The sequence below is a fragment of the Anopheles moucheti genome, unplaced genomic scaffold, assembly GCF_943734755.1.
Source record: "Anopheles moucheti unplaced genomic scaffold, idAnoMoucSN_F20_07 scaffold_24_ctg1, whole genome shotgun sequence".
Classification (NCBI taxonomy): domain Eukaryota; kingdom Metazoa; phylum Arthropoda; class Insecta; order Diptera; family Culicidae; genus Anopheles; species Anopheles moucheti.
This window is the reverse complement of record NW_026453616.1, coordinates 690,235-715,361: the sequence shown is the minus strand read 5'-3', so window position 1 is coordinate 715,361 and position 25,127 is coordinate 690,235. Positions and strand designations below refer to the sequence as shown.

Below are 25,127 nucleotides of genomic sequence, written 5' to 3'. Positions count from 1 at the left end.
ACATCGAGCGCTACTGGAGACTCGCCAAGTTTTAACGGGGCGGCGACGGATTCACCATTAATCCTGCCGCCGTTTCAAGGAAGTTTCACCCTTCCTTACTAAGGGGCAGGGCTGGATCCTCCGCCAGCTCCCAAACACAACCTTGCCTACGTCTGTTTGAATCCCCGAGGGTAATAACTTCGCTTTTTCTGATTGAAAAATCCAAAGTCCCAATAAATCAGGACTTTGGACTATTTCCAGATAGAAAGCAACCATCACCGCCCCCGGGTCTTCCCAGCTCTCATGTTCCCTACGACGTGCAAAACCGCTCCACTTAGTATGCAAACTGGCACGACAGTCCAGCTACATTCCACCCGGGGCCACGAGGAGGCGGGAGTCGGATTTTCCCGGGCCCTCGGCCGCACCTTTGGTGATTTCCGTTGGTTGGACTGTCAAATGGTGGAGGCTACTTCGTCGTGTTTCCGCTGCTTACGCATCGGTCACGTGGCGAAGTACTGCACAGGCCCCGATCGGAGCAAACTGTGCAGCAACTGCGGCAGCGAAGGGCACAAACGCAGTGCGTGCCCTAATCCGGCGAAGTGTTTGGACTGTAAAGGTCCAAATGTGTCACGACATGCGACCGGGTCACATCTGTGTCCCAACAGGCGTGTGAAGACCGCTCGTGGGATTTCGAATGCTTAAGGTTCTGCAGTTAAATCAGAACCATTGCGCCACAGCAAGACAACCCAGATTGCAAAGAACGCACGAAAAGACCAACCTTACGGATTTATAATACAGAGTTAAAGAGTTCACATACATTTCATGGGAAATTCTCGTAAATTACGCCGGTAATGATTGTAATGATTGTAACAATTATTTTAAAAATAAGAAACATATTTAATTCAAATTAAAACCATAAATCCTGAAATTTTGATTTCGAATAAAAAAAAGCGGATAATGATGATGTTGGTATTCTAGCTTGTATTGGTTTTGTTTACCTTTTGCTGACACAACAAAAACGACGCTATCCAGTGTTCAATATCAAGAGTGTTAATCTGTGTGATCGGCAATTTCTAAAGAAAAGTGAAAACTTGTTTATTTTCTCAAAGAAACTATAATGGATAAACAATTCTCAGACCATATTCGGTACAATTCGTCTCTGTACCGCAATCGGGACCGTGTAATACAAGCTGATGGAATGGTTGCTAGCGGAAGTTCCTATGGTTTGGTTCAAAGTTGAACTGTATGTTTGTGCTCGTCATTCAGCGCGATTTTCTTTGGTTTATAGCTAATACACAAGAGCAAGATGTAGATGCACAGGTTCACGAAACAGAAATCGATTGTGTCCAGGACGATACTTCGGCGTTGGCATGCGAAATGGATTATGTTGAAGACGATGCATCGGCTTTGGAATACGCTGAGGATGATGGTAATGATGATTATGCTGTCGATTATCTCATCGAAAGCTCAGATGATGAAACGGACATTCCCAACGAACCATATTCGGTAGTGGATGACTTACGGCAGTGGGCTATATCTACAAACCAAACGTATGACTCCAATGAGCAAGTTATAGCAATCATACGAAAAGTTGGGCCTTGCAAACTGTGCAAAGATGCTAGGACCTTGCTGAAGATCAACCGTAATCCGTCTAAGGATATACTGACGGTGCAAAGAGGCCAATATTGGTACCATGGAATTCAGAAATGTTTTACCAACGAGCTAAGGTTCGATTAAATCGATGATGCCATCAACACCTAATTTACATTCTTTATACTGTTGAACTTGTTTTGATTGCAGCCGTGTACTTCCTAATTCAATTGAAACGATATCATTGAATTTATCAATAGACGGATTACCGATAACCAAAAGCAACATCCTTCAATTTTGGCCTATTCTGATGAACATTCATGTATTGCCAGAATCACCAGTGATGACGATTGCCCTGTATTGTGGAGCAACAAAACCAGCAAATATATAGCATTTTCTTCGGCCTTTTGTTGATGAATTTAATTTTCTCATTCAAAACGATATAATCGTCAACAACAAGAAAGTACAAATCAAATTACGAGCTATTATTGCTGATTTTTATGAATGCTGATTTTATGAATGCTCGAGCATTCATAAAAGGTATAATAACTAATATTATATTATTACATTGCATATGGACTATAAATTTCTATTTTCAATAGGTGTTGCCGGCTTCAACTCGCTTGATGGTTGCCTGAAATGCACTACAAAAGGGAAGCGTATCAACGGAAGAGTTGCATTCTCTGAGTCTAGAGCACCAGATCGAACAGATAAGGAATTCAGGATGCGCACTTACGGCAACCATCATAAAGAAGATTCTCCTCTGATACATTTAATCAATTTTGATATTATACAGCAAGCAACTGTTGCCGATCCGTTGCATTTGATAGATTTAGGACTAACCAAACGACAACTTATAGGCTGGATGTTTGGTAATTTTGGCGTGAAAAAGAAATTAACGTCGTCACAAATTAATACTTTGTCAACTAAGTTAACTAACATCAAATTACCTGTAGAAATTCATAGGAAATTTCGTTCACTTCTCGAAATAAAGCGCTGGAAAGGGTCAGAGTTTGCTTCGTTTTTACACTATGGGTCTATAGTTGTGCTGAAAGCTTCGATTGCTGACGATCAATATAGCCATTTCATGCTGTTTTTTTTGCAGCCTTACGTTATTCTCGTCAGGTATTTACAAACAGAATTGGGTCGTAGCCAATACTCTGCTTAAACTCTTTGTGAAACAGTATAGTAATATCTATGGTCCAGAATATGTATCAAGCAACGTGCATAATCTTTTGCATAATAACGAAGAAGTGAAACAGTTTGGTCCACTTAATACAATCTCATCATATCCGTTCGAAAATGAGCTGCAGCGTTTGAAAAGGTTATTAAGAAGAGTCAAGAAAAGCTTGGAGCAAGTAATTAACCGAATATCTGAAAGGGATGCCTATTATACACCACAAGTAAGTGAACAAGCCAGGTATCCTTCAATTCATCAGCGAGGAAACACAATAACATTACATATACGCAAAGATTTTTGTTTGAAAAATGAACAAAGCAACAAATGGTTCCTTACGAAGTCTGGGTATGTATGTGAATATGTAAATGCAGTTTTGCAAGAGGGGATCGTAGAAATATTAGCAAGAAAGCTATCTTATTCGTCTAGTGCTTTTGATTATCCTTTTGATTCGAAATTCATAAACATACATCGAGGAAATATTGATGTATTAGAAGAATTTAACATTACAATAGATCTGAGGGACATAAAATGTAAACTAGTCGCGGTACCTTTAATTGAAATTAACGAGTTTGCTTTTATTCCATTAATCCATACGCTTGTTATGTGAACCATCGGCATACGAATAAGTAAGAAAACTTTTTATTACTGGTTTTTACAGCATAGTTTTTAAGTTATTATCACCGCAATGTTCATAATTTTGATATTGTGCCTTCAGGTATATTTGAATATAAGTATAAATAAGAATGTGTAAGTGTAAAGTAAGAAAAGAAATAAAAGTTAAATCACATAAACTTTGCACACAACTAACTTAACTTAAATTAATCCAACTAATACTAAATCACAAAATCAATTAAGCCTAAAATTCATGAAACTAAAACTAAATCACATAACTAACTTAACTTAAGTTCATGAAACTAAAACTAAATCACAGAACTAACTAAACTTAAATTCATGAAACTATGGCTGTTATTAAATATTAAACAGTTAAGGATTAGTGTCGTCTGTGGTGCGACGTTTTGACTACTCCTAATAAATTTAGTCTTTGGCTCGCATGTTTAAACTTATTCTGAAAAAATAACTTTATCGTATTTCCAGTTGGGTGTACCCCTTGACATGCACTTATATCTATGTACATACTTAAAATGCACCCTCTCCAACCTGTCCAACGCGGTGGCACCCACAGGCGACCAAACGACCGCGGCGTAGTCCAGAATAGGACGCACCCAGCAGCAGTACAGTGCCTTCAAGCACAGCGGATCCTGAACCTCAGACGCCATACGAAATATGAGACCCAGCACCTTGCTGGCTCGCTCGATGACCGAGTTGAGTTGAGGCTCGAAAGACAGCTTGTCATCGAGCCACACCCCAAGGAGCCACACCCCAAGGTTAACAATAGAGACTCGTGGGAGTGTGGAGCCACAGAGCTCGTAATGATGATTCCTGACTGGGGAGCGACCGAAAGAGATAACGCAGCACTTGTCGACACAAAGAATGAGACCGTTGGCAGTGCATCACCCAGCAAACGCATCAGCAAAGTGTTGAAGGGAGTGACAGTCATGGGACGAAGACACGGGAAGGAAGAACTTGACATCATCGGCATACAGCAGACACCCATCTGGAGGGAGAGAGCTGATGCAGTCCGAGATGAAAAGGGAAAACAATAAGGGACTCAGGACACTACCCTGAGGAACTCCCGACTTGCCGATGAATGGATCAGAGAGAACCCCCTCAACCCTTGCTCTGTAAGTGCGACCTTCAATGAAGGAACGGAACCAGAGGAGAAGAGGCCCACCGAAACCAATACGCTCGAGCTTAGCCAGGAGCAGCCTATGGGACAAGCAGTTGAAGGCAGCCTTAAAGTCGGTGTAGATGGCATCGACCTGCCTACCAGCAATGAGGTTAGGGAACAGGACGAGCATCAACGACATCAGGTTCGACAGGGTGGACCGTCTCGGCATAAAGCCGTGTTGGGAAGATGGGATAAGCGGAGAGACGACGGGAAGAATAGCGGAATGGATGACAGATTCGAGGACTTTGGACGGTGCACAAAGGATTGAGATGCCTCGGTAATTGGAAGGGGAAGTTCGGCATCCCTTCTTGTGGATGGGAATCATCCAAGCAGATCTCCATAGAGCGGGAAAGACACCCGTAGTTACCGACCTTATGAAAAGGCGAGTTAAAACGGGAGCCACAGCCTCCTTGGCGTCTATGAGGGCGGAGGAGGGGATGCCATCAGGACCAGGGGAGAAGGAACGCTTCAGCTTTATCCTTTTGATTCGAAATTCATAAACATACATCGAGGAAATATTGATGTATTAGAAGAATTTAACATTACAATAGATCTGAGGGACATAAAATGTAAACTAGTCGCGGTACCTTTAATTGAAATTAACGAGTTTGCTTTTATTCCATTAATCCATACGCTTGTTATGTGAACCATCGGCATACGAATAAGTAAGAAAACTTTTTATTACTGGTTTTTACAGCATAGTTTTTAAGTTATTATCACCGCAATGTTCATAATTTTGATATTGTGCCTTCAGGTATATTTGAATATAAGTATAAATAAGAATGTGTAAGTGTAAAGTAAGAAAAGAAATAAAAGTTAAATCACATAAACTTTGCACACAACTAACTTAACTTAAATTAATCCAACTAATACTAAATCACAAAATCAATTAAGCCTAAAATTCATGAAACTAAAACTAAATCACATAACTAACTTAACTTAAGTTCATGAAACTAAAACTAAATCACAGAACTAACTAAACTTAAATTCATGAAACTATGGCTGTTATTAAATATTAAACAGTTAAGGATTAGTGTCGTCTGTGGTGCGACGTTTTGACTACTCCTAATAAATTTAGTCTTTGGCTCGCATGTTTAAACTTATTCTGAAAAAATAACTTTATCGTATTTCCAGTTGGGTGTACCCCTTGACATGCACTTATATCTATGTACATACTTAAAATGTTAACATACTTATGGAAACCGATTTTAGGATTAGGGTGCCCAATGCCAGTCCAACTAATGTGTGTCATAAATTTTTTGTTGAATATTATATCTACACTTGCATGTAGCCTAGCTTCCGCACTGTCGGAAGGCAGATGTGTGTTTAAAAAAATCATAAAATTTTTTTTAAACTCAGGTTCCTCCAGCCGCTGCTCAAACTCAATTCGCTTCAAATCGTCCTCGTTTTCTAACGGCTTCCATTCGAAAGAACATTCTGGAACGTACCCTGGCCTTGCAGTAATTTTGTTGCCGATAAAATCTAGTTCAGCTCGCATTAACTAGATTTGTCTTTCCATTGCGGTCATCTTCTTTGCTGAGATTTCTGCCTGCCGTTGTTGCTCTTGTTGAATAGCTGCCAATTTCGCCATTTTTTTCATTTTTATTAGTCAAATTGTTTGCCACAAGGGCTATACAATTACTGAAGTCTTACAATCTAAGAACATAAAAACTAAACACGAAGGGAGCAAAGACGTGAAAGAAAAAGAAAAAAAACTATACAAAGGACTGAAAGAGGAGAGGTAAAACAAGACATTAAGGATTGGAAGACAAAAGACGGGAGCGGAAACTATTTATAGTTATGTTGTGGTCGAACAGATCGCCCACCGAATTGAAGTCGGAGAGCGCACGCATCCACGGATCGCTCAAAGAAAACCGCGTACGACGTAGGGGGATAAGGAGAGGTGGGCGAACGCGCAAGCGGTAGGAAGGGATGTAGTACGGGATAGCCGCCTGTAGGATAGGGGAGTCGATATTCGACAGGAGAATATTGGCGATAAACAACTCGCGGGCATGACTGTGGCGAACCTTGAGGCTCTCCAAGCCCAGCAGCCGACACCGCAATGGATAGGAAGGCAAGGTCGCGCGAGGGTTGCCTAGGAAGCGCTTGGTGGCAAGACGCGTGAATTTTTGCGATGCACCCTCTCCAACCTGTCCAACGCGGTGGCACCCACAGGCGACCAAACGACCGCGGCGTAGTCCAGAATAGGACGCACCCAGCAGCAGTACAGTGCCTTCAAGCACAGCGGATCCTGAACCTCAGACGCCATACGAAATATGAGACCCAGCACCTTGCTGGCTCGCTCGATGACCGAGTTGAGTTGAGGCTCGAAAGACAGCTTGTCATCGAGCCACACCCCAAGGAGCCACACCCCAAGGTTAACAATAGAGACTCGTGGGAGTGTGGAGCCACAGAGCTCGTAATGATGATTCCTGACTGGGGAGCGACCGAAAGAGATAACGCAGCACTTGTCGACACAAAGAATGAGACCGTTGGCAGTGCATCACCCAGCAAACGCATCAGCAAAGTGTTGAAGGGAGTGACAGTCATGGGACGAAGACACGGGAAGGAAGAACTTGACATCATCGGCATACAGCAGACACCCATCTGGAGGGAGAGAGCTGATGCAGTCCGAGATGAAAAGGGAAAACAATAAGGGACTCAGGACACTACCCTGAGGAACTCCCGACTTGCCGATGAATGGATCAGAGAGAACCCCCTCAACCCTTGCTCTGTAAGTGCGACCTTCAATGAAGGAACGGAACCAGAGGAGAAGAGGCCCACCGAAACCAATACGCTCGAGCTTAGCCAGGAGCAGCCTATGGGACAAGCAGTTGAAGGCAGCCTTAAAGTCGGTGTAGATGGCATCGACCTGCCTACCAGCAATGAGGTTAGGGAACAGGACGAGCATCAACGACATCAGGTTCGACAGGGTGGACCGTCTCGGCATAAAGCCGTGTTGGGAAGATGGGATAAGCGGAGAGACGACGGGAAGAATAGCGGAATGGATGACAGATTCGAGGACTTTGGACGGTGCACAAAGGATTGAGATGCCTCGGTAATTGGAAGGGGAAGTTCGGCATCCCTTCTTGTGGATGGGAATCATCCAAGCAGATCTCCATAGAGCGGGAAAGACACCCGTAGTTACCGACCTTATGAAAAGGCGAGTTAAAACGGGAGCCACAGCCTCCTTGGCGTCTATGAGGGCGGAGGAGGGGATGCCATCAGGACCAGGGGAGAAGGAACGCTTCAGCTTGCTGAGGGCGGAGAGGACCAACGGAACATCACACTGGACGGTGCTGACGTTGATGGCGTCGCGGGGAACGCTCGATAGTCCGGACGAAAGAGACGCGGTCGATTGGTCGGGATCAACAAAAAGACCGCCAAAGTGACGCGCGAACAAATTACTTATCGCCAAAGGGGAAGAAATAGAACGGTTGCCGGAGGTCATAGTGGACGGGATGCCGGACTGGCCGCGGCGTTTATTGGCATAGTGCCAAAACGTTCTAGGGTTGGAGTGATAGCGGGATTGGATGCGCGCGATATGGGTGCGGAGACAAATCCGATTGTAGCTACGGTGAGCTGCTGCGGCGTACTTAAAAACACGCAGATGGTACTGAGACCGGTGCATGCGATAAGCACGACGCGCCCGATTAAGGTCCGACTTGATAGAACGAAGGTGCCTGTCCGACCACGGAGGTTTGGGAGGAAGGGCACGAAAGGGACAACATATAGAAAGGAATGATAAAATAACTGACGTAAAGTTAGCGACAGCATCGTCAATCGAAGGAGCCGCATCCAGGAAACTCCAGTATTGCATATTTATGAGGCGCCCGAATTTCGCACAGTCAAGCTTCTTATAATTTAACTCGCAGGACGATGTACGAGTCTGTCGGTCCGTTGGGGTGGAGCGACCGAGAAAGCCAGCTCTAAGGCAGGATGATAGGCGTCTTCGGCAACTAAAGCTAAAGGTGCTCGACAAACAGAACCACAGCACGGTAAGGTAGCGGAGTTGCACAATATGAGGTCTAGTTGACGACCTTGCGCATTGGCGATTCCGGAGAGCTGATTCAGATTGTTGAAACTCAGTCCATCAATGAATTCCGATTCGCGCTTTCTAAAATGAGACGGGATAAAACACATAGTATTGGAGGCGTCGGGGATCCACGTGATAAAGGGCAGATTAAAGTCGCTGTTGTAAAAGTAATGGCGAAAAAAAAGGTTTTGTCGGTTGTGCTAATCGTTAGCAACCACAAATTAGTCTTTATTGCCACTTAGTTGGAAAAGAACGAAATCGTCCCTTTCACCCCCTATTTATAGAATTTTCCGCTCTCCGGCCATCATTTTCTCCAATGTCGACTCGCACACTGTTTCGTCACGATCCTATCTCGCTTGACGTTTCCTCAAACGGTGAACTTATTACTGCAGTAAACCTACGCTGTCACCGCGTGCGCACCACTACATTGACGCGTTGTTTTCACAACATTCTCCCCTCCAGTGTTGCAACTCGGTTCTTCACTTAACGAAACGTCACTGTAAACCACGCGGTTCCTAGTTTGTATGTTCTGATCGTTTGATAAGTCTTATTCCTTCCGCGGTTTCACATCTAATACTGCTATTTTAGTTGCGGGTCGCTCGATCGTACCGGTATTGGTTTGTATTGTCGCACGCCTAACCTGACCGTCACTAGCCCTAACCGCTGCAATCACACGTCCTTTCGGCCAACTGTTGCGAGGCAGGTTCCCATCTACGATCAACACGATATCGCCGACCGCGATCGGCTTTACAGGCTCGAACCACTTAGTACGACGGGTTAGCGTGGGCAGGTAGTCTAGGATCCACCTCTTCCAAAATAGCTGCGCATTGCGTTGAGCCGCGCTCCATATCGCTCTCACTGCTGCCGGTGAATCGTCAAGGAAGGCTTGTGGTTTAACTCCGTCCGAGCTACCCAACAGAAGGTGGTTTGGCGTTATTGGGGAGTCCATTTCGTCTTCTAAAGCTAGGTACGTTAACGGCCTGCAATTGATAATAAATTCTATTTCCGTTAGTGTTGACAGCAGCTGCTCGTCGCTCGGAGTCTTTGGTAGATCCAGGCTACTTAGTGCCCTCTTAACGGACTGCACCAGACGCTCCCAACAACCACCAAAATGAGGTGCAGCTGGCGGGTTGAAGCTCCATTTCGTTGTCGGGCTCGAAAACCTTTCCATCAGCGATTTAGTGTCGACGTTCTTCATAGCTGCTCGTAGCTCACGCGCTGCGCCGACGAAGTTGGTGCCCTGGTCACTGAGGATTTCGCGCGGTGATCCGCGCCTCGCCATAAATCGTCGAATCGCCAAAATGCACGATGCCGTCGTTAGTGAGTGGGCCACCTCCAAATGAATTGCTCGCGTGGTCAGACAGGTGAAGATCACCCCCCATCGTTTCTCGTGGCGACGTCCAACGGCTACATGTATCGGACCGAAATAGTCCACTCCGGTGTAAGTGAAGGGTCTCTGTGAAACCGCAAGCCTCTGATCGGGAATATTCCCCATTAAAGGGGGGTTTGGCACAGCATCACGAACTTTGCACCATTGACACAGTCGCCGCACACGGTTGAACTCCATTAGCACCTTCGGTATGTGAAACTTGGCCCTCAGTTGGTTTACTACTGTCCTATGGTTGCGGTGACAGTATCTTTCATGGAAATCCTGAATTATCAGTGTTGTGACGTGGTGTCGTCTCGGGAGGATGACCGATCTCTGAAGCGACTCATCGAAAAGGTAATTATTAATACGCCCGTGTGTCCTAAGCACGCCATGTTCATCTAAAATGGGACAGAGTTTTTATAGTTTACTATTCTTTTTTAGGGGTTTCGTCCAAAGATACTTTCTGTCAGCGGTGTTCGTCATGCGTTTGATTTCGCAACCAAACTCTTCCCTTTGAACCGTGATGAATATGATTCGTTCCGCCGTTGATAGCTCCTCTTGAGTTAGTGGTCCTCTCGGCGTTTCCAACTGTCGAACCTTGTGCCGTAAAGTGTTTACATACCGAATAACGTATCCGACTGATCTCAGGAGCGTTTTCCATCGAGAAAACCGTGTGAAGTTAACGAAGTGATCTTCCATTGTGTGGTGCAGGATCACTTGCCGGGCTTCCTCGGTCGTTTCTCCGGCGTCGGTGTTGTTAATCGGCCATTCTCCTTCTGGTTGCCAGATAAACTCCGGTCCACGGAACCATCGTCCTGACGGCCCCATCTCTGGTATTGTCTGCCACTTAGTCGCGTCGTCCGCGACGTTTAGCTTAGTTGAAAGCCATTGCCATTCTTCCGCCTTAGTAGATTCGACCAGTTCGCTTACCCGCACAGCCACAAATGGTGAGTATCGCCTGTGATCGGACCTGATCCAGCTAATGACGTTCTTCGAGTCGGTCCAGAATACCCTTCTAGCAATACTCAATCGATGTTCTTCTTCTATGTGCTTGGCGAAACGGGTTCCTAGCGCCGCTTGCAGCTCAAGTCTCGGAATGGATAGGTACTTGATCGGCGCCACTCGCGTCTTCGAGCCGACCAGCACACACTCTATTACACCATTTTCTTCGAAACGCAGGTAAGCCACCGCTGCCATACCATTTTGACTGGCGTCGCAGAATATGTGCAGCTGTATGTTCTTGGTGTGGGACGATGATAGTTTTCGATAACATCTTCGATCCCGCAAGCGCTCAACGACCTCCCTGGAATTAGATAACCAGTTACGGATTTCGAAACCACCTTGTGCATGTACGTGTCGAACGTCTTCTGCTAGCGTCATCGCTTCCTGGACCGTCTCAACGCTGGACAGCATGTCGTCTACGTAGTGCTCAAGCTTTATACACTCCGAAGCTCGAGGAAATCTGTCTGCGAATCTATCCGCGTTGATGTTCTTCACATAGTGGGCACTACCTGGGGAACATGCCGCACCAAAGGTCATGACGGAGACTGCGTAGATATTTGGCGATCCATTTGGGGTTGTATCGTCGTTCCAGAAGAACATTTGGCTCCGCTGGTCGGCTGGCTTCATACGGACTTGGAAAAACATCTCGCGAATGTCTCCCGTTACCGCCACCCGGAACTCGCGAAATTTGTAGAGTACTGCAACCAATCCTACCTATTGGTCCGGTCCTGTGAGGAGAAAACTGTTTAAACTAACTCCCTGGACCTGCGCGGCAGCGTCGAACACCATTCGAAGCTTTCCAGGCTTATTTGGATTAAAGACTGGGAAGATCGGCAAAAACCAGTCTCTGGGTCCCCGTTCGGCAATCTCGCTCTCCGTCACTCGGCGGATGTAGCCCTTCTCTTCGTAATCCTTCATCTTTCGGATAATGGCATTCGCTAACGTAGGATCCTTCTCCATTTTCTTCCGTAGGCCCGAGTATCTCTTCAACGCCATGCTCCTGTTACACGGTAACCGCACATCGTCGTATTTCCATAGCAAGGCGGTTTGGTAGCGATTATCCAGCAGCCGGGTTTCTGAGGCCAGTATTGCATTGGCCCTTTCACTCTCCCTCGGAACGAGATGGTTTACGTTGCTAATTCCCAGCGATTCGATAGCGTAATGCGTCTTCAACGTATTGTGTAGAAGCTCGTTCGAGGCGTCGTCACATACGCAGACATGGTAGCAGCTGCGGACTTCATCTTCATGCATCGACCCGCCGCGTGCCCCGAACACTGTCCAGCCAAGCTTCGTCTTTGTGGCGATCGGTTCACTACTTCGCCCTTCTGCATACTTGAGGGGCCTCCCTAGACTCCAGTTGGCCACTCCAATCAGTATGCGTGGTCTCGCCTTACGATACGAGGCAATGGGCAGTCCCTTCAGATGAGTATACCTCTCACCTAGCTCTTCCATGTTTAGCGATTGTTCTGGAAGAGACAAGTCATTAATAGAATGTACTATTTTTAGGTGAAATGATTTTGACCCATCGCGCACGCCTGCGATGCGAAGTGCCGCACGGACTGAGCCAACTTCCTGCCGAGTTATGCCTCCCGTCCACCTCAAGCTCAATGGATCCGGCCTGCTTTCAACACCTAACTCGCCAATCAAACTATGTTCGATGAAGGTCGCCGTTGACCCTTCGTCGAGGAGGGCGTATGTCCTCACCTCCTTGTCGTTGCCGTAGAGGATCACCGGTACATAACGTAGTAGGATTTTTGCATCTGTGCTTGAGTGTGTGTTACATTGTTTACCGTTACGTGTGGCGCCTTGTTTAGTGTTGAGTGCCGGTTTTACGCGTAGTGTCATTTCTCTCGTGCAACAGTGTGTGGTGTCTTAGTTTGCACCCGTCGATGTTACACACCGTCTTTATGAAGCACACACCTCGATGCGCTGCCAAACATCGTACGCATAAGTCCTCGTTTTGTACGTGTGTACGTCGTTCCGATAACGGTAGTGTAATGTACGAAGTTCTGGGTTACTAGTGTCATGTCATATGATCACTCGCACGTTCTTTCCGTAGCGCATAACGCGTGCACTCGCGAGCACACTTTCCGGGTGCGGTAGGTCGGGTACGTTACCGTATTCATTCGTTTTGCTTTGTCGGTGAAACATGATCGTCCAGGCGATCGTCGGGCATTCTAGACGTGATTACCCCTTACTGGAACGTTGGAGACATTTGGTGGAATCGCATAAGAATACTCGATTCGATTTCGATCGAAGCAACATTGTCGATCGAAATCGAAATCGACTCGAAATCGCTATCGCATACGGGTTTTCGATTTCGATCGAGAAAATACATGGGATCGACTAGTCGAGCAGTTTGCTACCTGTCAAATTGATGTTTGTTTACGTTGTGAAAAGCTTGTTCAAGGTGCAGTTTCTATTATCTCCACTATAAATACATCGAATTTAAAGAATGATTGCTTCAATTTTGCTATCGGAAGCTGAAAATAGTCAACCAGCTGTTGAATTGAAGAATTATCGTCGAAACTTGCGAAAGAAATTGGACCCTATGAGTTTAGATGATTCCGCGTAAGTACGCTGCATAACCATCATCTAGCCGTATTGTACTAGTTTGTTTTTGTAGTTTTAGGAACAACTTCAGAATTTCTAAGCAGTTATTTATAGATATTCTTCGAAAAATTACACCTATAATAAGTCCCAAACATAATCGAGGATTGACTGCTAAGCAAAAGCTGGCAGCATCTTTAAAATTCTTGGCACAAGGTTCATACCAGCGGGGTGTTGGAAATGATTTCACAGTGCCGATTGGACAATCCACATTTAGTGAAATCTTCGAAGAAACGTTGTGTGCTCTAGAAAATACACTTAAGCACGTTATTACACTGGAAATGACAGAAGAAGAACAAGCTGATGCACGTAGATTTTTTTACGAAAAATCGGGCATTCCTGGAGCTGTATTGGCAATAGATGGAACGCATATCCGAATAACAGCTCCACATGAAAATCCAGTAATGTATTACAACCGGAAAGGTTTTTACAGCATGAATGCATTATTGGTAAGCATTTTTTTAAAATTTAGTTGAATTAACATTGAATAATTACAATGTTTATTATAGATATGTGACCACCGAAACATCATTCGATATGTAAATGCCAGATTCAGTGGGTCGAACCACGACGCATTCATATTCGACTCCAGTCCAGCAATAGAATATTTTGAAAACAAATGGAGGAATGGTGAAAGAGTGTTTAGGCTGTTAGGTTAGTATAACAAAAAATAAATTAAACCAGTATGTATTGTTTGAGTTAAACTTATAGATTTTTCATTTCGCATTCTAGGAGATTCTGCATATCCGACCAAACCATGGCTTGTGAAACCTTTCGCGAATGCTCTTCCTGGAAGTCAAGAAGCAGAATTTAATACCAAGCATGCTCAGGCACGTGTAGTTATTGAAAAAACTATTGGCATGCTAAAAGCAAAATTCAGATGTCTTAACGGCGAAAGACAATTGCGCTATTCTCCAACTAAAGTTGTACGAATGGTAAATGTTTGTTGCGCTTTGCATAACATTTGTATTCTTAACAGAATTCCAGAAGTTTAATCTGCGAATATGTATTGATAGTAACATTTATTCGATATAAATTCAATTCAATGATATAAAACCAGGCCAATCTACCAATGATAAAAACTTTCAATTTAATAACCTTTTCTTTTGTCACTTGAAATACTACGTTAGTCAATACAAGTAACTGTTGAACTATTGTTTCGTAGATTAATCCTTATTTCTTTGTTTCATGCATTCCAAAAGTTCCTTTTGAAAATTGCTAGTTGCTTCCACGGATATTTTCATCAAGGACACAATTTCAGTCAACGAATTAGCAATAGATTCATTTTGCTCTATCAGAGTCTGTTGGTAGATATCGGGTTGTTTTGGATTAAAATTTTCTTGTTTTCGCTGATGTTGCCGTATCGATGATGTTGTAGCTTTCGAAGCAGTTGCTTCTTGGTCCAACCGATCTATTGCGTATGCTGGCTCGGCTTGCCTGGATATTCCACATGGATCAGCGATAGTTTTTTCCTGTTGGTCGCTACTGCACTCAGGTATTCCTACACAAATAGTGTCTTTTGCTCCTTCCACATTGGCCTTTATATTTGTGACATTTAAGATACGCTCCTCGATATTGTTTAATCTTATAGCCAGTGGAATACCACCTCCGGTTTTTTTCTGCTCGCTTCGCATTAGAGAGAACTTCTTCTTGACGTTCGATTTCTTGTCAGTCCATGTCTAAGAAAACACAAAAGATACATACAATTAAACACACATATCATATGCAGATTGCATGCAATGCGTACCTTCTTCCAAGAATGACTATCCTTTGAAGGACCCAGACTGTTGAGTTCCAAACTAACTTCACCCCAGAATGCCGTGGGATTGGTACAAATTCCCTTGGCAGCATCAGGGTTTTTCTCCATGATTTGCACCAACCGTTCAATTTGTTCCTTCGTTATACGAGACGTAGCGTTTTCGACTTTTTCCATGATTGACGATTGAACTAAAACTGTATTCACTTAATTTAACTGTTACGTTCTTCTTAACCGTTTACGAGTTCCAGCAGATCTTCAGAGTTCCTTCCTCGTCTGAGTTCGAACGATACTGATGTTTGATACAGTCATGCGCTGGCGATTTTAAAATAAAACCGTTCCCGTACACTGGATGTGTGTATGTGTTTCGCTTGTGCACTATTTTTTCGTAAATTTCTTTCAAACATTCCCTGTATCCCTATTCTTATTCCTATCCTTCCCCCCCCCCCCCCCCCCCTTAGGTCTCGAACTTGTTTGTCATTGTATCTCAGACTAATTGTTCTCCATCGCCCACATTTTTGGCCTAGTCTTGTTCCCCTTGGTTTTTTGTCTGGGCGTACCTACACACAAAGGCTGCATTGTTCTCATCCTTTCATATAAACCTGGCAATTTTTGTTGGATTGGTGTGTTTCGTACTAGATAACGCTCTTCCAGATGTTCGTCAGTTTGTGTTGTTAGACATATTTTTCTTGGTACACTCTTAGTTTTGCTGACATGACCTGGTCACCAGTCCGTCTTGTTTAGTCCTACCCGACAAAAAACGTATTGTTCTCGTCCTGTCTTGAACTGTCCTATGATAGTCAACCAAAATTATGTTAAACCGTTAAACCCCGAAAGTCTCGGACAAAACAAATATTCTTAAATATCACTACTCGAGAAAGTCTTGTGCCTGGTCTCTTGTCTTGTGTGTCTTGTAACGGTTCTTGTGTATGGTCGTGCACTAGAGAGCGTTAGTTGATTGAGCGGTTGTCATACTGGCTAGAACTGACTAAACCTTTTCGTATGATTTATATAAAATTTATTGGATTAATTTATTTTTGATGTTTTTGAGTATCTAGTAACGGACTTTTCAAGATGGAAATAAGTTCTCCACATAAATGAGCACCAGTTATAGAAGTGATTATTAAAATTTAGCAAACAACGGTCAAAGGGTTTAATATTATTCTCCCTCGATGCCTCAGAATCTAGGAAGTTCTGGTCATCACAAAGCAATAATTCATTATTGATTGTTACAAAAAAAATGATCGTAGAAACAGTTCCTGTCATTTGGCCGTCTTTTAGCCTTTCTTCCTTTTCTGAACCTGAATAACCCACCATGCTGTATAGGTTTTTTTTCGTTAGAACGGCCTGGCCGTATCGACTTATTTTTACCACGTAGCTGAATAGTCAGTCCTTGCTACGGGGGTTTGGTCCGGATGGGATTTGAACCGGACACCAGTACCAATAGACCACCGGGCCGCCTTAATTTTCGTTTTGTTTTTGAATGGAAAATGTTTATTTTTTTATAATTATTTTTTTTAATATTTTTAAAATATTTCTAAGAAATATATATAAGGTTATTAATAACCTACCTTTCTACATTGATAAATTTGATTAATAATGCTCTATTTAATGCTAAAATGCTTCAAATTCACAAGTGAAAGCTTTTAGCGCAAACGTTCACTGGCTTTCGATAGCCCTTCAGCCTGTCGAAACGATTTCGATCGATACAGAGCGTTCGCGATACCAATTGTCGATAAAATTGTCGACTGCTCGATGTTTTCCATACATTTTGTAGACAGATCGAAACTCGCATTTCGATTTCGATTTCGATCGACTCATCGTTGCTTTCGCGATGGCGAGATGAATTGTGTTCACTCAAAATGAACCTTTTTCTAGAGTTTCTCGATTTCGATCGAAATCGAAATCTTATGCGATTCCACCAATTGTTGCCTTACCTTGGGTAGGGGGACTTCCAATGCTCTTGAAATCAAACTTTAGACGAATAGTTTGGTTTGGTAAACTTGCGGTACCGACACCAGATCGATAACCGTCTGATCGTATGATCGTCCGGATCTCTCTCCGTCTACGACTGTCTCTGTGTCGTCCACATCGCTTTATTTATACCAATTCTGATGGGTACTTTTTGCTTAACCTATCTACAAAAGTTCTGTTTGTTTATTAAGTTATAGCCGAGATGTTTATAAATTGTTTGGTAATTGTGCCATAAATTGGTTTGTCCCTAGTTAAACAGATTGCTGTGCAGCTAGCTTTCTTGCGCAATTATTCCATTTGCATGCGGTTGCGTTTGTTATCTTTTCGTTGTCCTCAATTAATTATTGTTATGATTTACTGCTGCATTTGTTTAAACTGTGTCACCTGTGGTGCACTATCCGATCGATGTGCAATCGATTACTTTGTTGGCTGAACGAATTGTCTTTTTGTAAACAGTGTCTAGCTGTTTCCTGCTTATGTTGATTTATGTTTGCGTTAGCTGTCTTCTGTCAAGAATGGTGCAATGTTCCGAGCTAATGAAATGGTCACCTATGGTGATTTGTCTTTTTTGTAAAATGTGCTAGCTGTTTAGCATATATGCTACACCTCCCCCGTTTAATAGAATAACGTAATGAATATCAATGATTGGAGTTATTCTCCTGTATATTTAATCAACCTGTTTTTGTGTACTGTGGAGGTTTTCTTGGTTATGTTGTTTTGTATCACGCAATTTGGTCCTAGATCGCTGATTATTGTAAAAGGCCCAATATAGACTGGGTCTAGTTTCTTCCTATTTTCGTTTGTCAAATATACTTGATCACCTGCCTGTATGCTAAGTGGTGTTACATTTTTAATTAAGGTTTGTTGTCTTTTAAATTTAGCTTGTTGCAGATTTTTCCTGGCTATTTCATTTGATTTTTGGAGTTTATATTTCATTTCGTAATAATATTGGTCGATATTGTATACTGGCTCGATTTTAGTTTTGAATATATCCTGTGGTAGATTCGCTTTTCGTCCGAATACTAATTCGTATGGTGTGTAATGTGTGTCTGTGTGTTCTGTTGTGTTGTAAACAAATTCGTAAAATTTAGTCCAGTCGTCCCAATCGTCATGGTGTTCGTTCGTATAACTTCTCAGATATTCATTTAAGCATCTGTGATTTCGTTCTAATGCTCCTATTGTCTGTGGATGGTAGGCTGTACTGAATGTTTGTTTAATTTTTAATATTTCTGAGATTTTGTTAAGAATTTCGTTGTTGTATTCTAAACCTTGATCAGATTTTAATTCCATGAATGTTCCGAATGTAAGTATGAAGTTTTCTACTAATGCCTTTGCTATAGTGTTAGCTTCTTTGTTGTGTATTGGTATTACTACTATGTATTTTGTCAAATCACATTGTATAGTTATTGCATACCTGTTGTTTCTGTTAGTTTTTGTTAGTGGTCCTACGGTATCTATTGATATTACGCTAAAAGGTTTTGTGGGTGTTGTTGTTACAACTGTCTCTTCTTTAGTGTGTCTAGTCGTCTTATTAACTATGCATGCTTTACAGTTTCGTACGTATTTCTTGATATCATCTTTCATGTTTTTCCATTTGTAATTTTCCCGTATCTTCAGGTATAATCTGTATTGGCCTATATGTCCTCCCGAAGGGGTCATATGATAATCTGAAACTATCCTCAGCCTATTTTTTTCTGTTGTTATCCATCTAGGTGGAGAGAACAATATTATTTCAAACTTGGTAATGGCTCTGTTGGCGATTTCCTTTATAGTTTGTTGGGAATACTCTTTAAATATTGGGTCTTCTTCTGACCATGCTAGCTTATTTCTTCCATATTGTTTCGCGATTTTGCACATTTCTAGAAGAGCAAACTCTAATGCTTGACTTCCATCTATATTTTTTCTTATAGGAATTTTTCCTAGTGCTTTACCATATGAATGGTTGTATATTATGAATTCAAGATTATTCTTGTTTGTTTGCGTATTTATTTTTAATACTTTTCTGACTTCTGAAGGTTTATCTGTTTTCCACATTACGGGTTGATCAATCCCTGTTGCTGCAGCTGATTTGTCGTTAACCATTACTTTGTTCCTTCTGATCATAGCCCTCGTGTTAACCATTAAAATCGTTTTTGATTTAGGTATTGTTGCTTTGAGGTCGTCTGAGTTAAGAATTATTCTAGACAGCGCGTCCGCTGCTACATTAGCTTTACCTGCTACATATTCTATTTCGAAGTCGAATTCCTCTAAATCTAGTCTCATTCTAGTAAGTTTAGAAGTAGGATTTTTCATACCAAATAAGTATGCTAATGGTCTATGGTCTGTTCTTATCATGAATTTCTGACCGTATACGTAAGGTTTGAAATAGTTAATGGCCCAATGTATAGCTGTTAGCTCTTTTTCGATAATTGGCTTATTTTTTTCTCCTGGTGTGAAACTTTTACTCGCAAACACGATTGGTAAATCGTTTCCATTCGTTATTTGTGATAGTACTGCACCACATGCCATATCCGATGCATCTGTGGTAATTATAAATTGCTTGGTAAAATCTGGGTATTGCAAAATTGTAGGTGAAAGTAAGCTTTGTTTCAATTTATCGAAAGCTTCTTGGCATTCATGGGTCCATTCGAATTTAACATCTTTCTTAATTAAGTTATTAATGGGTTTTGCAATCTTAGCAAAGTTCTGTACAAATTTACGATAATAATTACAAAATGCGACAAAACGTCTTGCTTCGTCTGCATTGGTTGGAATAGGATAGCTTTTGATTGTATCAAATTTTGCGTCATCCGGGTAAATTCCCTTATCTGTTATTTTATGACCTAAGTATGTGACTTCTGTTTTGAAAAAGCAACATTTCTCTGCATTAAGTTTAAGGTTGTATTTTCTAAGTCTATCAAAAACTTTACTTAAATTACTGATATGATGCCGTGCACTGCATCCAGTAACGATAATATCATCTATATATACAAATGCTAGCTCTGGTGTTAAACCAGCCATAGCTATAGCCATCATTCTTTGGAAGCTGTTTGGGCTAATGTTAAGTCCAAACGGCATTCGTGTAAACTGATAGTGTCCTGTAGGCGTGGAAAAAGCTGTATATTTACGAGAATTTTTATCAAGCTTGATCTGATGAAACCCTGACATCAAATCCAAAGTGCTGAAATATTTTGCTCTTCCTAGCTGATCCAGTATGGTGTCTATGCGTGGTAGTGGAAATTTGTCTGGTAGAATTTTCTTGTTTAGTTGTCGAAAATCTACTACTAATCGCCATTTCTTATTGCCTTCAACTGACTTCTTTGGGACTAGGAGTATGGGTGAATTGTATGATGAAACAGAGTGTTCAATAATATTGTTTCTCAACATTTTGTCTACCTGTGTTTGCATTTCTTCTGCTTGAGAATGTATTTGTTTATAATTGGGTATGTACGAAGGTATGTTATCTTTTAATGATATTTCCTGGGTATAAAAATTGTTAGTAGAAACTGGTTCATCTTCTAGACAGAATATATCGGAAAACTTTGTGATAAGACTTTCTAATTCTTCTCTTGCTATTTGAGGAATATTTTCTATGTGAATATTGTCATGAATTCTCTGTATTCGTTCTCTAGATGCTATAGATTTTGAATTTAGCTGTTCATAATTTCTTAAAGGTTCAATTTCTGGATTAAAAGATTTCGTATGGAAAGAAACATCTTTATCCGTGGTATTAATAAATTTAATGTACTGATTTTGTTTCGATACTATTGTGTTTCCACAAAATATTCCTGGTTGAATTTCCTGTGATAAAATGATTGAGTCTTCTGATAAATTTGGCAATGATATTTTTCGTACTACTTCACTTCTTTTCGGTAAAATATGATTTCCATTTAGATTGTCCTCTATTGGGTGTGACGTTAGTCCATAATCGGTTGAGAAATATATCATCCAATTAACATAGTCAACAATGCATCTGTGCTTTAGGAAATCCTTTCCTAACAGCCCGTCGGTAAAAATGGATTGTACGTCATCTATTATATGAAATTCATGAGTAATGGGATAATCTCCAAAATGTATTGTTGTAATTGCGGTTCCTAAAGTCTCTGTTTCATGGTCACTAGAACTTATCAAAGTTAGTTTTTTGGATGTATTGATCTTGCATTCTGGCTTGAGTTTGCTAGCTTTAAGTACGGATACTGTTGCTCCTGTATCTATGATTAACGTGTTGAAGGTCTCTTTTGTGATTTCGATTTTTACTTTAACAAAATTATCTGCATCAAAGTTTATGGTTAGTATAGGGTTTCTTCTGATGCTTGAGTGTGGTCTAAAAAATTATTCTGTTCCTTGGATGTTACTGTGTTATGGATGGGGGCTCGCGTATTTCGCCAATTGTTGCTATTCCGCTGATTAGGTTGTGCGTACTGATTCCTGTTTGAGTTAAATTGTCTATTTGCTTGCTGATTCCTATTGTTGAAGTTGTTATTATACCGGAAGTTGTTATTGGTCCTATTGTTGTTGTGTCCAAATCTTGCGAGTGGGAATCTCGGTTGGTTTTGTACTTGGGATCTATTGTTATTGTAGTTATTCCTGCCTTGGTAGTTGTTTCCATACCATCTATTGTTCCTGGTAGTGTTAGAATATAAAATCTTGGTCTGATCACTCTTTCCTTTTTTTGATTTGTCTTCTAATTCTAGCTTTACTGCTTGTTCTATTGCTTCGTGCAGGGTTTCAAATTTGCTTGATCTCATAATTATTTTCGTTTCGCCATCTTTAAGCCCATAGCTCAATGCACTTATCCCTGATTTTGTAGCTTTTTCCTGGCCACTTCTGGTGCAATTTCTTCAGCTATATATGCTTCTTCTAATTGCTGCGTTAATTTCTCGATAACGCTTCCAAAATCCTCTATAGTTCCCGTTTGCTTGGTACTATCCATCTTTGATACTATCAGCTCTGGTGTTTTCTTTATGCTACACCTTTCCTGTAACTTGTTTATTATAACTTCGACTGATTCAGGTTTTTCTCCCACTACGATGCGTGCTTTTCCTGATAGTTTTCCTAACACTAATTCTATTACCGTTTCCTTATTTTCAGGTTTGACGATTTTCCTAAGTACGTTTAGATTTGATATTAATCCTTTCAAATCTTTCTCATTACCATCGTACTTTGGTACGAGAGAAGTGGTGATTTTAATCAACTCCATTATATCAGCCATTTTGTCTGTTTCTTGTTTCTCTTCTGATAAATTAAAAAGTTGGTCTTCTGTCAGTGTTACGTTTAAATAGTCAGGGTGCCTCTCTGAATGAGTTTTGATGCACCTGTTTATTGCACTGTACAAATTTCTACTCTTTTTTATTAGTGTTGTTAGTATTTCATCTTTGAATGTCGATTCTTGTTTCCTAAGGAGTTCCTGTATTTCGTCATAAATTTCCTTAGTATTTTCTCTCAACGTTGTTAAGGCGCAAAATCTGTAGCTCTTGTTCAGCTGTTTGACTTGGTCATAGATTCTGTCTAATTTGTCAATTTTCTCTAATACTTTTTGCATTATTTTATCTCTGAGTTTTTGTTTTAGTCAATCATGTCATGCATGTCGGTCATGTCATATTCTTTGTGGAAACGAAAAATTCTACTATTTTTTTTTTCAATTGCGTTTTCTCATTATTATTATTATTATTTTTTTTTTGCTGTTCGAGGTGGACTGAGCGAATTATTTCGGATATATGTATATAAAAAATATATATATAAAAAAAATAATTTTTTTGTTTTAGGACTATTCCATATTTATTATAAGATATTGCAGCTCGCACAATTTTGCGAAAACTGCTCCCCTTGTGTCGTCTCCTACCTTGTACCGCTGCAGGATTATCGTCAGCTCTTCTGCTGATTTTATGAAATCTTCTTTTGTTAGCTGGAGTGCTGCCGTCAGAACCCTCCCTGCTAGTTCGTCCACTTCTTCATAGGAGGGTCCGATTTTCCCCCTGATGTACTGGGTCCAGCGTTCTCGCAGGTCCTCCTCGTCGTCTTCTTCAAGAAGTTCGTAGTTCTTGGGCTGATCGTCCTCCTCTTTGCGCAGCTGGTCGTCTTTCCAGCTCACAGGGTCTGCGCTATTCTCCCAAACCGCTGAGTTGTCCCATGCTGCGTCCCAGTTGAGTCCGGTTGAGTTTTCCATCCTATTAAGGTGAAGCTTGCCGCACACACGACCCCGCATGGAGTACTACGCACATCAGCGCATCGGCAGGGTTCGGATCAGGTCGAGGAGTGGTTTAGTGCGGTCGCATCGGTTGCTTGACTCGCTTCACGGGTCAAGCTTCATGATGAATCCCACATAACCCATCTCGAGGGGCGGTGTCTAGCCGCGATATGCCCCTCTAGGTGGGTACCTTTTGAAGGTTCCCTCCCCGTTAACAAAAAAAAAAAAAAAAAGGTGAAGCTTGCCGGTTGAATGATGTTTTCACTTTCGGTTGCCATTTTTATATTGTTCTTCAGCACATATCAAAATTGTCAACACCAATGATTTTTCAAATTGGTCCAACACTTTTCATATTGTTTTTATTTTTCACTTGCACTGTCTTCATACACATATTTTTTTTGATGCATTTGCATTATGTACCCAATACGCTTGGATTTGTGGATACACTTGTTTTGGTTCGTTGTTGGGTATGAAAAAAAAATGTAACGGTGCACTAATGATTTGTAGGTTTTTATTTTTACACTCTGGTTGCGTTTTGCAGCTCTAAAGCTCTTAACGTTTGCTTTCTAAGAATTGCTTTGTATGCTTTCCATAGACCGAATAGCAGTTGTCCTATGCATAATAGTACAATTAGCCACAATTTCCAATCATGGTTACCATGTGCCTGTTTGTGGTCCTCCAAGATGTTCAGTATTTTCACTTGGGCATCCCCACTGAAAGTTGGGTTATGATGATTTGTATCAAACATTGTTACTAGTTCGAGATTACCAGTTTTTGAAATCTTCACTTTTGTGCTCATTTCATGTAATAATTATTACACTGCATATTTACGTTGCCTGTGTTATCAACACGATATAGTTTTTAAACTCTCTTATTTCATATATATTTTTTCTGTGCCCTGCTATAACTATGCACTTCACTGTAACGTTTCACGTTTGGTACTTAGTCGTTGGTTGCCGTTTTTGTACTTTTGTCTCTGTCACACTTCTTGATACCTTGCATACAACACTTTTCCCTCTTTTACTCGTCGACACACTTTTTTGATATCATTGAACGTTTTTTTTGTTTGTTCCGCACTTTTTCACCTGGCGGTTTCTGTTCACTTCACTTTGTTTATTTTGCACCTTAGGTCGATCACTTTTTGCGTATGCTTCCGCGCTCTCTTTTCTTCTTTCCGACGATTGCAGCTTATGGTCACGGTCGCCATGTAATGTACGAAGTTCTGGGTTACTAGTGTCATGTCATATGATCACTCGCACGTTCTTTCCGTAGCGCATAACGCGTGCACTCGCGAGCACACTTTCCGGGTGCGGTAGGTCGGGTACGTTACCGTATTCATTCGTTTTGCTTTGTCGGTGAAACATGATCGTCCAGGCGATCGTCGGGCATTCTAGACGTGATTACCCCTTACTGGAACGTTAGAGACATTGTTGCCTTACCTTGGGTAGGGGGACTTCCAATGCTCTTGAAATCAAACTTTAGACGAATAGTTTGGTTTGGTAAACTTGCGGTACCGACACCAGATCGATAACCGTCTGATCGTATGATCGTCCGGATCTCTCTCCGTCTACGACTGTCTCTGTGTCGTCCACATCGCTTTATTTATACCAATTCTGATGGGTACTTTTTGCTTAACCTATCTACAAAAGTTCTGTTTGTTTATTAAGTTATAGCCG

The 25,127-nt window shown here is 41.7% G+C and overlaps 2 protein-coding genes and 1 pseudogene across 2 annotated transcripts; 2 read left to right on the top strand and 1 right to left on the bottom strand.

Moving 5' to 3' along the window:
• Positions 1-1,356: 1,356 nt before the first annotated feature.
• On the top strand, positions 1,357-4,806 carry LOC128309201 (uncharacterized; annotated as a pseudogene).
• Positions 4,807-13,371: 8,565 nt separating this feature from the next.
• On the top strand, positions 13,372-14,643 carry LOC128309215 (putative nuclease HARBI1). Its single transcript, XM_053045598.1, has 4 exons — positions 13,372-13,516; positions 13,572-14,004; positions 14,065-14,209; positions 14,288-14,643. Exons 1-4 carry the CDS (start codon positions 13,401-13,403, stop codon positions 14,548-14,550), a joined length of 957 nt encoding a protein of 318 aa, XP_052901558.1. The 5' UTR covers positions 13,372-13,400; the 3' UTR covers positions 14,551-14,643.
• Positions 14,644-14,721: 78 nt separating this feature from the next.
• LOC128309199 (uncharacterized) lies at positions 14,722-15,594 on the bottom strand. Its single transcript, XM_053045583.1, has 2 exons — positions 15,303-15,594; positions 14,722-15,234 (listed from the first exon to the last, which is right to left on the bottom strand). The coding sequence occupies exons 1-2, from the start codon at positions 15,486-15,488 to the stop codon at positions 14,722-14,724; spliced, it is 699 nt and encodes a 232-aa protein (XP_052901543.1). The 5' UTR covers positions 15,489-15,594.
• Positions 15,595-25,127: the final 9,533 nt, after the last annotated feature.